This window comes from Vombatus ursinus, unplaced genomic scaffold, assembly GCF_900497805.2.
Source record: "Vombatus ursinus unplaced genomic scaffold, bare-nosed wombat genome assembly UNPS02015024.1, whole genome shotgun sequence".
NCBI lineage: Eukaryota > Metazoa > Chordata > Mammalia > Diprotodontia > Vombatidae > Vombatus > Vombatus ursinus.
The window spans coordinates 615,718-631,236 of NW_020954802.1; the positions used below are offsets into that span (position 1 = coordinate 615,718).

The 15,519-nt window shown below is 46.4% G+C and overlaps 1 protein-coding gene across 1 annotated transcript in view; it reads left to right on the forward strand.

Annotated features, from left to right (window-relative positions):
* AVPR2 (arginine vasopressin receptor 2) overlaps positions 1-15,519 on the forward strand; it is a 26,804-nt gene that overhangs the window by 6,244 nt on the left and 5,041 nt on the right. Inside the window, exon 5 of the mRNA XM_027845804.1 lies at positions 36-94. Coding sequence (XP_027701605.1) covers positions 36-94 — 59 coding nt within the window. The remainder of the gene's footprint in view (positions 1-35; positions 95-15,519) is intronic.

The window sequence follows — 15,519 nt, forward strand, 5'->3', positions numbered from 1 at the left end:
CCCCCCCCCCCCCCCCCCCCCCCCCCCCCCGCCAGCTCTGGCAGCCCAGAAGATACCTATGGAGCTAGAAGCCGCCACGACCACCCTGTGCCAGGTGGTGTTAAAATGGCTGTATGTTGTGGAGGGAGGAGGAAGAAAGGGGCAGCTGTGAGGTTGTGAGGAGAGGGGCAATTGGCCTGGATGTCCTCAATGAGGAGGGGGATGCCCTCGATGGGGGGGGATGCCCTCGATGGGGGGATGCCCCAACTCCCTATACTTAGCAGAGCGAAGCCATAGTAGGAAGGAAAACAGCTAGCACACCCCTAAACCTGAGGCTCTCCCTTTACTTCAAGGGGAGTCCCCTCTGAAAATCCCAAGAATAGTTTCCCCCCTAGCTCTTTCTGCCTCCTTCTCCTCCCTGGCCGGACCTGGCACTTTTTCCTCTACTTTCACCTCCCTAACCCCTACTCCCCCCCCCTTAAGAACTGTTCCCAGGCAATACACTCCCAAAGTCTCCATTCATGCCCCACGCCCAGTACATGCCAATACTCTGGTGGGAAAAAGGGAGTCAACCACCTTGAGGGGGAAGGGTGGGATCAAGGAAGGTGGGATTCCCCTGCTTTTTCCTCCTTTCTTCTCTGGGGGGTGGGGGTGGAGGTGAGGGATTTTAGCATCCTAAGGGGCCTTGACATTCTCTGCTTTGAAGGCACCACAGACATTACATCTCCAGTGGAGAGCCCAGATGCTGATTGGTTACTGGGGGGAGAAGGGTAAGGGGATTAAGAAGGAGAAGGCATGACCTGCCTCTCCCCCTGGAGCATGCAAGGAAGATAGGATCACGGGAAAGGGAGAAGCACATTCCCAGGGTCTTCAGATAAGGCCCCCAGGAAGCCCCATCCAATATTGGCCCCACCAGGGTCGGGCTGCAATTACTCAGACCACCAGCAGGCTGCAGCATAGGGACGGGAGATTGTTCTCTGTGGGCTGGGGGAGGGGAGAACTTGCCTATGTCTCCCCACCCCCATCTACCCAGGCTGTTGAGAGGCTGCTCCCTTAAAGAGGCCTGTAATGGGAGATGGGATGCGCCCCAGGCTTCCCCACTTTCAGCACCCCCTCCAGCTTTCCTAGAGTTCCTGCTGGACCGTATCTTGGAACTGTTGTGAAGGGCCCCATTCCTATCTTGCCTCCCTCCCTGAGAAATGGGAGGGTCCCCCAAACAGATCTGCTTGCCCCTCCACTGGGAGAGAGGGAAATTTAACCCTTTATCTGCTGCAAGGGAAGCATGAAGGTGGGAATAGAAGAACTGGGGCTTAGAAAGGGGCGAATGGCATGGGGAGGGTGGGGGAACCCAAAAGGGCCCAATCCTCCTCCCACCAAATGCTGAGGTTTGCTCCCTCCCAGCAGACCCTATCCACCTAATCTTCCAGATCAGCAAAGCTTCATCTGCTGCTGGGATACGAAGGCCTGGGGGAGAGATGGGAAGATTGGACGCAAGAGGCATTTTGATGGGCATGCCTGGTGCTCAGTGAGGCCAGGGTGGGACCTCAGCCCAGCCCTCAGTCTCCTAGGGGCCTTGAATGCCTCTGGGCCCAGAGCAGTCTCCCCTCTTTCTTTTTCCTCTCTAAGAGTGTGAGGGAGGGAAATGAAGGGAAATTGATGTCAGGCCTAGGGGGCACGGTTCCCATTCTTTGCTTTCAATCCTTCCCCTGCAGCCACCCCTCACCACAAATCCCACCTCCAGCCTCTGCTTATGCTTACTTACCAGGAGAGAGGGAAAAAGGAAGGGGGAGGGACCTAAAACAGCCAGGGTCACACACACAGATATCCAACAGATACCACCACCTGCTCCAAAGTCCTGAGGACACTGTTGTCCAGTGACTGAGCAGGAGATGGGCTTGCTATTTTCCTAGGGACTAGTAGGTTACATCCCCACCCCCAATCAACCTTCTCCTTGCCAGAGTTACCAAACACCCCCCAGGAAGCAACAAGAAGGAGAGACTCAATCCTGCTGGCCCAACATGCTGAAAGCTGCTCCCACCTCAAAGGACTATAACCCTACGTACCTCCCACCCACCAGGCTTCACCCCCTGCTGCCCATCTCCCAGGACCTTTGCCATTCTTTCATCTCTTCCTCCTGAGACTTAGATTGGACTGAGCTGGAGTTGGCCCCAGGTGAACAGTACATATGTCCATAGAAACACACATTCTCCCATCATTGGAAACTGGAAGGGGACTCAGAGGCCAAGACCCTCATTGGAGAAGTGAGCAAGTTGGGGCCCAGAGAGGCAAAGGGACTTGCTCAAAGTCACACAGCAAGTTAATAGCACAGCTAGGGACAGAAAGAAGCTAGGTCAAGTGATACTCAGGTCAGGGCCATTTTCATGCATGCCCCGGGATTCTAAGTTTCCACCATCCAAAATTGACTTATTCAAATGGCATTGAAGGCCAAGTTAGAATGCCACTCAGATGCTAAAAGTACCTCTGTTCCCCGGGAAGGAAAGCCACTTAATCTCTGAGTATTAGCTAAGCAGAGATCCCTGGAAGTGCTGGGAAACAGACTGGAGTCCAGCTGAGAGGGAAGTTCTGATTGTAGGGGTGGCCCCCACCAAGCCAAAGGCAACATGGGTGCTCCGGGATGACTAACAATTTCCCACCCCCAGCCTCCTCCGGCTCCTCTACTCCTATCTCAGCAGGATCAGAGCCTGTGGCAGAAAGCCAACCACAGTTCAGTAGCTTCAGAACTCATGGAAAATATTCTCTCACTAAGCCCCGACCCTCCACTTGGCTCCATTCCATTCCTACTGCCCCCCAAAGCTCCCCTGCAGTTCAGTCACCCAGGGCAGCTGGGCAGGACCAGGTCTAATTCAGCACTGGCCCAGAAGGGGAAGTGGCCTGAAGGCAGGTAGAAGGAGGGGGTGGGGGTGGGGGCCTAGGCCACAGAGCAGCAAGGAAACATTCCCACCCTACCCCCACAGCCTTTGGCCTTCTCTTTCACCTCACTCCCTTAACCTCCCCACTGCTGTCCTTTGCCATACAAAAAGGGCTGTCCTTCAAGGAGAGAGACCTGGTGTCTAAGAGCTGCTCAGTCACTGACTCACTCACTGGGTGAATTTGGACAAGCCTCTTCCCCACAGGGATTTCCTCACTATTACCTCTAGAGCAGGCCTTAGAGATCACACAACCAAACTCCCTCATTTTACAGCAGAGGAAACTGAGGCCCCAAGAGGCGAAGGGCTTTGCCCAAGATAATGCAAAAAGTGACTGGCAGAACAGGGATCTGACTATCCACAACTCCTACTCTCACCACATTTTTTCGTGCAATATTTGTAAGAAATTTGAAACTATTGTGCCTCATTTTCCATAGCTTTCAAATGGGGGAAAATCACATTTATCTTGCCTGACTCCGAAGGGTCAGGAGATTCTCCTGAGCACGTGGATGGGGAAGGGGTCCTCCTCACTGCCAGACCACCAGCAGAGGTCATCTCATCCATCTCCCTGCCTTCAAGCAGGAGATGCCCCAAAGTGGGGAGGGAGAACCACCTTGGGAGTCAGGGACTCCTCCTCACTGGAGAGATGGTGTAAAGGGGGGTAGTCGTGCTCCTGTTGGAATGAGACTAAATGAACTTTGAGATCCCACTCAGCTCAAGGATTTGGCGGTCCCACTTCCTTCTGCATCCTCTCTACACAACCAAGCCCCAAAATGGGGAGGAAAGACAGTGAACCTGTCTATTCCACCCAGAAGCATAGCTCGGCTCTAGTCAGCATAGTCTGCATTTGGGATTGGGTGGCTCTACCTAGGATGGGCATTCATTCCCTCATATTTCACACACTGTAACCCTCCCTCCCTCCCCCTCTCCCACTCCTCCCACATTTTCCAAGGATGCTGGAAACCAGGCAATGTCATCTCAGGCAAGTCACCTCCTTCACTGGTATGTACTACTTAATGCCCACACATAAAAGGGAAAAATTGGATTTGGTACAAGGAAAAGAACAATGGCTTCAGAGACAGAAGACCTATGTTCAAATACCGGCAATATTATTTACTACCTGTATTGCCTTGAACAAGTCCCTTTCCTTCTCTGGGCCTCAGTTTCCTCATCTGTAAAATGAGAGGCTTGGACTCAGTCTCTTATGGTTCTATAACCCCCTGCTGCCTTCTATGCTGCTCTGGGACATTGTCACCTGATCATACCCTTATACAGAAGATGGGGGTAGGAGGGAGTGGAGAATCCTATCTGCTTTGCCAAGTCCTCCTCACTCCTTAAGGGCAAGATCATAGTTAGATAATGCAGGAGGATAAGGGGACTGCCTCTAGGAGCCATTTTTAGAGAAGACAAAAAGCTGGGCTGGCCAGGGAAAGAAACGGAATACAATTTTCCCAACATACAAGCTCTGCTTCATTCTTAGCTTGGGTAAGTCCCTTGGTCTCTCTGGGCTTCAGTTTCCTTACCTACAAAATGACAGAGTGAGGTCGAATGAGCCTTTCCAAATTATGTTTATTGTTTGATTACCAAAGAGCATTTCAGTCTATAAGGGCTCTCTCCTTCAAACCACGTGTCTCTCAGGGTGTGTTAAGGTGACACCAGATAATTTTGTTTGACAATCCTCTGATTATCAGTATCCATCTAAGTATAAACAGAGGGACATATGCTTGCTCAAAATGTCCACTGCTATCATGGAGGGTGTCCACTGCAGAGTCCAAAGGGAAGAGGACTTCCTTGAGGATGGCAAGGTCCTCCAGATGCCCCTAGTAACAGATGCTCCTGGCTACAGGGCCACTCAAAATGAATCAGCCTAACACATGCACATGGGAAAAACCAAATGGATGAAAAATGCTTATCGTCCAGTGTGTGCCATGCAGTTGGATGGGCAGCCCATGAAGTACACAGATTTTGTATAAACTCTGTAGTTGGACTGCGAGCTGGGGAAGGAGGAGTCAAGATGGTGAAGTAAAGGGAGAGACTCACCTGAGTGCTCCCAAATTCCCCTCCAGAAAATTTCAAAATAACATCTCAAATCAAATTCCAACCAATCCCTCAACCAACAAAAGGTCAGGGTGAAACAATTTTCCAGCCCAGGTCAACTTAGGAGGTCAACAGGAAAAAATCTCACTGATCTCACTATCTTGAAGGCAGTTCAGCAGCAGCTTCAGGAGCTCTCGACCCATAGATAGTAAGGGGGTCAGACAACCAGTCAGAAGGAAGTTACAGGGGACCCTTTGCTGGCACTGGGTGCAGGACTCTGTTGCATGGCCCATAAGTGGTTCTGGGTTGCAGTCCCAGGGTAAGGAGGAGCACTAGCTCACTAATGATTGAGGCTGCAGGGATGCAGCAGCCTTGGTCACAGTTCCAGGGTGAAGGAGAGTGCTTTGTGATCACTCACAAGCCAGAGCCCAGACCAGGAGAGCAGCAAACACACCTCTCCTTAGATTATACCACCTTGGAAAAACTGAAAATTTACAGACCCCCAAAACTAGTGCTGAGAACAGCAGCAAGAAACGCCTGAAGCCTGGGACCCCCTCTACCCTGGGAGCAGAGCCCAATTTCAATATAAAGTTAAGAATCAAGAAATAAGCTAGAAAATGACCAAACAACAAAAAAAGAACCTGACCATAGAAAGTTATGATGTTGACAGGGAAGATCAAAACACAAACTCAGAAGAAGATAATAATGTCAAAAGAACTACATGCAAAGCTTTAAAAAAAAAAAAGTGAACTGGTCACAGGCCCAAAGAAAGAATTCCTGAAAGGGCTCAAAAAAGAGTTTAAAAATCAAATAAGAGAGGTAGAGGAAAAATTGGGAAAGGAAATGAGAGTGATGCAAGAAAATCATGAAAAGAGAGTCAGCACCTTGGTAAAGGAGGCACAAAAAAATACTGAAGAAAATAACGCCTTAAAACACAGAATTGGCCAAATGAAAAAAGAGGTATAAAAGCTCATTAAAGAAAATAATTCCTTAAAAATTAGAATTGGGCAAGTGGAAACCAATGACTTCATCATGAGACATCAAGAAACAATAAAACAAAACCAAAAGAATGAAAAAATAGAAGAAAATATGAAATATCTCATTGGAAAAACAACTAACCTGGAAAATAGATCCAGGAGAGATAATTTAAGAACTATTGGACTACCTGAAAAGCATGATCAAAAACTGAGCCTAGACATCATCTTTCAAGAAATTATCAAAGAAAATAGCCCTGATATCCTAGAACCAGAAAGCAAAATAGAGATTGAAAGAATCCACCAATCACCTCCTGAAAGAGATCCCAAAATGAAAACCCTAAGGAATATTAGAGCCAAAATTCAGAGCTTCAGGTTAAAGGGAAAATACTGCAAGCAGCCATAAAGAAACAATTCAAATATCATGGAGCCACAATCAGTACAATACAAAATTTGGCATCTTGGGGCAGATAGATGGCACAGTGGATAGAGCACCAGCCCTGGATTCAGGAAGACCTAATTCAAATCTGACCTCAGACTTGACACTTACTAGCTGTGTGACCCTGGGCAAGTCACTTCACCCCATTGCCTTGCAAAAAAAAAAAAGCCTTCTTTTGAATATCAATATTCCCCTAATGATGCTATAAATTATGGAATTCCACAATCTCCATGGGATCAAAACCAAATGAATGAAAAATGTTTATTGTCCAGTTTGTTCCATGCAGTTGCAGGATAGTAAGAATGAAATAGGGGGACATACATGCAGTGTTCAGTAGTAAGCTATTACCTACAACGAATGGTGAAAAAGAAGTGGTGTATGATGCATATAAAAGATTGTTTCAAATCACTAATACAAAGCAAAATGAAGTTTAGAATGCTCTCCAGTGCAGAGACCGAAAGGAAGAGAGCTTCTCTGGGGATGATGAAGTCCTCACCAGTAATCTGATTGCAGATGTAGAAAGTGCTACAGGGTCCTCTCAATGAGATGAGGGATTTACCCAGGATCACATGACTAGTAAGGCCCTGAGATAGGATTCAGTCAGTTAACTAGCATTTATAAAGTGCCTGCTATGAACCATGGTACTATGTACCAGGTACATACTTCCTCTCTATATTCAAATAGCATTCTATGGGTCCTAACTCCTAAAACTATAGCTCACAAGCCCCTTACTGGTGAGCTTTGCCTTAACAATCAACCAGAAGACACAAACAACTCAAAGCAATATTTACTAAGATGGTCTAGTAAGAAGTATAGCTAGAAATCTTCTCCCTCATAAACCATAAAAATTTCCCACAAATATACACAGCCTTACTGGTAGGAGGGATACAAACAAGTTCAATGTGGAGAGACACTCATGCAGCCAAGACAACTCATCCTACTATATTTCAAGGCCTCCCTGCCTTTCTCTTCACATAGAATCCCCACACTGGTCCTGCCAGGTACAGTATTTCTGCTAGGTAAGCCACTTAGCTTCGTTTCCTGCCCATCCTCTATTCAGCTGCCCCATTGATCAAAGCCATCCAGTGACATTGACCTTGTAGCTGTTCCTTGCACAAGATACTTCACCTCTCTCTCTCTGTCTCTCTCTCTCTCTCTCTCTCTGTCTCTCTCTCTCTCTGTCTCTCTCTCTCTCTCTCTCTCTCTCTATCTCTATCTCCTTATCTCTTCCTTCTAGTTCCTTGGTTTCCTTCAATTCAACCAGAAGCCTTTATCTGTCCTCTTCAATCTTAGTGGCTTCCCTCAGAGATAAACTCCAATTTATCCTATGTGTTTGTACACACTCATTTCCAGGTTATCTTCTCCATTAGAGTGTAAGCTCCATGAGGAGAAGTGACTGTTTTTACTTTTCTTTGTATTCCTAGCACTTAGCACGGTGCCTGACATGTAGCAGGCACTTAATGAATGCTTGCTAACTAGACCTCTTCCTTATCTGCTTCTTACTTGCTGTGATTATATCCTAGGCCTTGATCCTGATCAAGAACCAACTCATCAGGGACAGCTAGGTGGCACAGTGGATAGAGCACTGGCCCTGAAGTCAGGAAGACCTGAGTTCAAATCTGGCCTCAGACCAAACACTTGGCACTTACTAGCTGTGTGACCCTGGGCAAGTCACTTAACCCCAATTGCCTAAAAAAACAAAACAAAAAAAAAGAACCAACTTGTCTCCTCTCCTCCCCTACTACACAGGCATATACGGAATAGATAGAAGCTGATTTGGGTTGGGGCTGGGGGCATTCAGAAAGGCTTCATGTAAATTATGAGACTGAAACCAAGGGAGATTTTTTTTTCACACATGATCCCATTTATTCTTGAAACATGCCTGTGAGGTAAGGAGGGGTAGGGACCCCTCCCCATTAGTCCCCACACCCATTCCCATTGTACAGAGGAGGAAATTGAGGTACATAGACTTGCCCAAGGTCACAGAAAGTGGCAGAGCTGGGGGTTGGAACCCAGGCCTCCCAACCCCTTCCAGCTCATTCCATGTGATGAGGCCTACACAGAGAAGCTTGCAATGCCATATAGACATATACATAATATGCAGCATTTTCGAACTGGGGAGAGAGGGAAGGGCGCCGAGTGCACACAGTCTCCTGATTCCCAAACTCCCAGGTTGTTTTTGTTTTCATTTTTTCCTGGGATGAGGGGCTAGAGGAACCACCAGACACCATCCATCCCAGCAAGGGAGCCCAGGGATAAAAGGGAGATATTTAAACATGAAAAACAAACAGGTACATGGAGGTATTTCTTATTTAAAAAAAAAAAGAAAAAACCAGGCTCCTCATCATAAACCCCATAGTGCAGCAAAACAAATCCTCACATTGCCTAGGCTTGCATTTGAGGCCTATCTCCACTCCCACAGGAAGCAAGGAGATCTCTTGGCCTCCTATCTTATCATATAACTGATACAAATCCTAAAGCATTTCCAAGTTGTTTTTTCTCCAAAATTTTGTTATAATTGTAAGAATTGTTTCCTAATTCTGCCCACTTTGTTCTTTCTGTATCATATCAAACAGATCTTCTCAGTTCCTCTGAACCATATCTATTTCCTCATTACTTACAAAACAATAATGTATATGTCATCATTTGTTTAACCATTCTCCAATAGGTGGGAATCCCCCCTCCCCTTGCTTAGTTTCCAATTTAGGGCTACTATGAAAAGAGTCGCCATAAATATTTTTGTAAGTATGGGTCCTTTTCCTCTTTCTTTGTTGATCTGAGTCTTAATGGAAGCTAGGGATTGAGGAAAAGGACCCACACATACAAAAAATATTTATAGCAGCTCTTTTTGTTGTGTCCAAGAACTGGGAACAAAAGTGGTGCCCCCCCCCCACACACACACATTGGGAAGTGGCTGAACAAATCAGGGTATTTGAACGTTATGGAACATTACTGTTCTGTAGGAACTAAGGGGGGCAGCTAGGTGGCGCAGTGGATACAGCACCGACCTTGAAGTCAGGAGGACCTGAGTTCAAATCCGGCCTCAGACCAAACACTTGACACTTACTAGCTGTGTGACCCTGGGCAAGTCACTTAACCCCAATTGCCAAAAACAAAACAAAACAAGAAAAAAGAACTGAGGAAAAGATTCAGAGAAAACTGGGAAGGCTTGTATGAATTGATACAGCAAACTGAGACCCAGAGAGTGACTAGGAGAACCAATTACAGTGAATACAAGAATGTGAAGACAAAGAACCGTGAAATAATGAAGGAATCTGATGAATGTAACGGCCGATTATGACTGCAGAAGACTGATGAAGAATCATGTTTTCACCTCTTGGCAATGTATTATCCAGCTGTAGCAGGAGAGGATAATGAAAATCTTCCTGGGCACTTAATAATTGTTGGCAAGAAAAGTGCAGTTGGCCTGAGACTGAAGAAAGGAGACTGAGTGGTGATCAATGAAGGTGCAAATGGGATGGGGTGGGGGGGGAATCTGACTATCATATCCATCTGCATGTCCTTGGAGGATGTCAGATGAAATGGCCTCCTGGATAAGTTGGTAGAATGATTTCTTTTATTTAGTGAGCAAGGCAGCTTTTCAACATATATGTAATGTTTTCTGTGAAACAAGAAATTGGGAAATCACTTCGAAATGTACACAATAAAAGACGGTTATCTGTTTAAAAAAAAGGAGGGGGCAGCTAGGTGATGCAGTGAATAGAGCACTGGCCCTGGAGTCAGGAGGATCTGAGTTCAAATCCAGCCTCAGATACTTACTAGCTGTGTGACCCTGGGCAAGTCACTTAACCCTGATTACCACCCCCCCCCCAATTTTTTTTTGAGGAAGAAAGAAAAAAGAAGACAGCAAGTACAAAGATTAGGTGGTAGGTGGGGATATGCTATTTGAGGAACAGTAAGAAGACCAGTTTGACTGGACCATAATATGCATGGCAGGGCAAAACAACGAGCATTTATTAAGCACTTACTGTGTGCCAGGCACTGAGCTAAGCACTAGGAATACAAATACAAGCAAAAAGATAGACCCTGCCCTCAAGGAGCATTCTAATTTCTAATTCTAATGGGAGAAGGGAGCTCTAAAAGAGGGGAGGCATGCTGTTTTGTTGAAGTCCAGGAATGAGTTCAGGTAGGTTATCATTGTCCACTGAGGTTCTCCCTGGCTTGACCCAGGCATTGGGCAATTGTATGTGTCAGGAAAAGGGTGGTGGGGCCATGGAGGTTGCTGGGGCAGGCTCTGTGGAGTTGTAGGTGGCCTCAGGGTGCCTGTCTGCAGCAATATGGAAGGGCCCAGGCAAGGCAGGCCCTGTGGAGTCATAGATGGATGAAGAGGTTTCTTGGAGGGGAGGTGGAAGACCAGAAAGTCAGAAGCAGAACCAGGAGGCAATGAAGAGAATACCATAGATTAACGTGTCCTGGAAGGGAAGTCAGACTATTCCTTGTTCCCATCTGCTATTTTCCAATCCCCCTCCGGCCCCAGCATTCAGTAACCAATCGTCCCTTGAGTTTTCCCCTGTCCAGATTCATCACACAGTCCACATCACAGTGGCAGTTATCTACCAGCTTCCAAGCCATTTTCCCTCCTTTCTCAAAGAGCTCAGCATCTGGGTCATGGTTTTTCCTCTCTACCCACACTGTGTACTAGAGGACTTTGACATTCATGCTGGTGTTTTCCTCTAAGTTCCTCAGTCTACTGAACTCCCATGACCTATGCTTTTGCTCCATCTCAGGCACACAAGGAAACCCTGCATCTCCCCATCACTCACACGTGTTCCACTTCCACGATCAAGAATTCAGAAATTTCTCTATCCCATCATAATCTCCTGTCATTCCATCTCTCCCTATGCCTCACCAGTCCTAAAACTATCTTTTGTCCTCCTCATGACTGCCAGTGCCCCCTCTCCCCTCAGTATTTCCCCAGGCTCTGGTTTCATTTCCCTTCCTTCTCCATCTCCTGACCCACTAGTTACTCAGTTCAGTGTTGCATTGTACTCTCAAATGCCTTTCCTCTTTGTCCCACAGATGCTTCATGCCTGGCCAAATCACAACCCAGCACTATCTGCCTCCTTCTTGCCTACTCATGTGCTACTGAGTGGAACAGCAGGAAATCATGAGAAACAACTATAAAGTTGTGTTATCTAATCTCACTTGGGCCCTCACTGCCGCAGGGCAATTCCTCTGTAATTGAATCTCTATTCCACTCCCAACTGTGGTTTTTTCAAATCTAATCCTTTGCAGACTATCTACCCCATATCTGGAATGTCCTCCCTACTAATCTCCACCTCTTTAAATCCCTCATTTCCTTCAAAACTCAGTTCACTAGGGGCAGCAAGGAGGTACAGTGGATAGAGCACTGGCCCTGTTGTCAGGAGGACCTGAGTTCAAATCTGACCTCAGACACATAACACTCACTAGCTGTGTGACCCTGGGCAAGTCACTTAACCCCAATTGCCCTCAACAACAACAACAACAAAAACTCAGTTCACTTGTCTCCACCTTCTGATCTGTTTACCTATCACATTTTCTCTTATTGTTGTTTGGTCACATCTGACTCTTTGTGACCCCATTTGGGGTTTTCTTGGCAAAGATACTAGGGTGGTTTGCCATTTCTTTCTCTAGCTCATCTGACAGATGAGGAAACTGAGGCAAACAGGGTTAAGTGACTTGCCCTGGATCACATAGATTTTTTAATGGTATTTTATGTTTTCCAATTACATGGAAAGACAATTTTTAACATTCATCTTTTTTATAAGATTGAGTTTCAAATGTCTCTTCCTCCCTCTCCTCCCTCTTCCCTAAGACTGTAAGCAATTTGATACAGGTTACATATGTGTAATCATGTAAAACATATTTCCATGTTAGTCATGTTGTACAGGAAGAAACAGAACAAAAGGGAAAAACTGAAAAAAATAAAGCTAAAATAGTATGCTTTGATCTGCATTCAGACTCCATGAGTTCTTGGGATGTTCACACAGATTATTAATAAATTCTTGTTAATTGATTGAAAGAACATATGGATTGGACAATGACTAGACAAACTGGGGTACAAGAATATAATGAACTATTACTACACTGGAAAATGACAAATATGAAGACTTCAGAGAAACATAGGAAGACTTATCTGAACTGATACTGTACAAAATAAGCAGAACCAGGGAAAACAATATGCCCAGTGACTATGACAATCTAAATGGAAAGAACAAAAACAGAGATGTTGATCACTAATGCAATTAGAATTGCCAAGTTTGATCCTGGAGGGGAGATGAGAAAATGGTTTTCCTCCCTTCTTTGTAGAGGAGGGCACTGAGTGTAGAACTTTGTATTTTCTGTCACACTTGGTTGATTATTGATTCATTTTGCTGAGCTGCTTTGATTTCTTTGCCACTCATTACAAGACCTTTCACAGTGGACCTCAGCTCTTTTTTTTTTTAAGGCAATTGGGGTTAAGTGACTTGCCCAGGGTCACACAGCTAGTAAGTGTCAAGTGTTTGGTCTGAGGCTGGAGTTGAACTCAGGTCCTCCTGACTTTAGGGTCAGTGCTCTATCCACTGAGCCACCTAGCTGCTCCTGTGGGCCTCAGCTCTTAAATCCTAGAGAGCCTAGATTCATCCTTGGGGCAGGCTATCCCCAAAGGGAAGGAATCTGACTTTTCTCATACTTGCTGGATTATTATACACTCACCTCAGACTAGAATTCCAATGGAAGCCTATAAAACAAGGGACAGCTAGATGGCACAGTAGATAGAGTGCAGGCCCTGGAGTCAGGAGGACCTGAGTTCAAATCCAGTCTCAGACCAGACACTTGACACTTACTAGCTGTGTGACCCTGGGCAAGTCACTTAACCCCAATTGCCTTGCCCTCCCCCCCCAAAAAAGCCTATAAAACAAAGGAAAACAAAGGAAGCTTAGGTATGGCTCATGTCTACCTGGAAGGAATTGACAAAGTTCTGTCTGGAAAACGTACTCAGTGTGCAAAATAGAGATTAGGTATAGACAGCTATTTATTTCCTCTACCACAAAAGAAATTCTTAAAACACAAAAGATTCAAAAGCTTTTTAAGAAATACGGGAAACAGAACAACCCTTCATACCTATTATACTCTGCTGGGAGGTAAGCACAACTTGGTGGGACTGCTGAACAGAGATATGCATTCACGTCAGCTCTAGGCTGCCCAAAGAGCTTACAAGGTCCAGATCTGGTGGGCCAGGCTGTGACTTGGGCTGCACAGTCCTTTGGCTGCAGCATCATCCTGACGAGAAATGACAGCCAACACTGACTCAGGACCTAATGATGTCTCAGAGTCCTGAGGGTACAGCCAGCGCTAGAAATGTCCATGTCTTAGAATGAGCCCAGTGATCTGGGCTCAGGGAAAGAAACACAAAACAGAAGAGAGAGCCCGGGACTTGAGGTCTAATCTCAGGATCAACCATGTGCAATGAAATGTCATTGAGGCAGCTAGGTGGCACAGTGGAGAGAGCACTGGGCCTGCAATCAGGAAGATTTGAGTTCAAATATGACCCCGGACCCTTACTAGCTGGATGACCCTGGCCAGGTCACTTAACATCTGGCTGCCCTACAGGTGATACTTCCTGTAAATATGTCACTTCTCACCAGGATGCAGCTGCAGCCAAAGGACTGTGCAGGCCCAAGTCACAGCCTGGCCCACCAGATCTGGACCTTGTAAGCTCCTTGGGCAGTCTAGAGCTCACATGAATGCATGTCTCTGTTCAGCAGCATCACCAAGTTGTGCTTACCTCTTAGCAGAGTATAATAGGTATGAAGGATTGTTTTGTTTTCTGTAGTTCTTAGCAATTCCACCTGCCCAAAGGGGCCTGGACTCCAAAGACAGCCACATTGGAGAATGCTACCATGAGGGGGATGGAGGGACCCAGGACAAGCAATAGAGTACAGTTATTGCTTCCACATCGCCACTTTCCCCATCGTGGCTTCCAGATATCTCAGGTCGACATAAGAAATTAAATGGGGAAAAAAAAAAGAAATTAAATGGGAATTTGGGGGGGGGGGTTTGCAGAAGCCGCAGACAACATGTGAAGGCCAGCAGACAACACAGAAAAAGTTTAGAAACTCAGAAATGCATAGAATATATGTATAGTATTATATAATATCGACACCTCATAAAAGAAAAAGAAAAAATGCAAACTTCTGGTATGAAGGGAGGGCCAAAAAATTCTTCGCAGATTTTCTAGATCACGGGGCAGGAAGGGGGGGGGGAGCACCAATGCCCCTGACCTCCACAATGTGGAAGGGATAACTGTATACAACAAGGACATCATAGAAAGCACCAATGTCAGTCCTCTGAGGCCTGCTCCAGGGTTGTGGCCTGCGCGCCCATGCTGAACTGTGTTCCTCTCCCCACCCAGCGCGATCTACCTTTCCAATCAACCACCCAGGCTGTCTTTGGCTGGAAATTTGTTTCACTCTGTCTTTTTGTGGGTTCTGCTGCTTTAGAATCTGTTTAGAGTCATTTTTTATAGGTATTTGGAGGGACTTGGGGGAGAGCTCAAGCAAGTCAACTGCTTTCCCTCCGCTATCTTGGCTCCGCCCCCTCGAAAGCACCAACGTCAAAGACAACTCAGAAGTTCCAGGCTGGCCCCTGGCAGTACCCAGGTTGGGACTGCTCCCCATGAAGTTCTGTGGCTCTCCTACCTGTTTCCCAGCTGAGTATTTCGGACCTGTGTATGTGAAGGTGTCTTTCTCTGCCTTCTACTAATAATCCTTCATATGCAAAGGGCAGGAGGCTCAACACAGGAAAGGCCCCTAGCAGTCACTGAATCCAAGCCCCCTATCTTACAGAGGAGGAAGCTGAGGCTCAGAAAGTTAGAGTGACTTTACAGGTTCGTAGCTTTGGAGCTAGCTCATCTCATCCAGAGAAGGAGGCTGAGGTCTAAGGGAGGTGATGTGACTAGTAAGTCCCAGAGCTGGAACTGGGTGCCTGGTCCTCCCCATTTCCTAGACTGAAATGTAAATGTGTCCCTCCCAGATTCAGTGAATGCAGAGCAGTATGTTAAAGGCAAGACTTTAGTCCTTGGCAGGACTAATCTAGGGATAGATATGGGCACAAGTTATTTGCCTCCTCCAGAGTAGGCCTGGCCTGGAGAGGGGAGCCTTCTTCTCTCTTCTTCCTT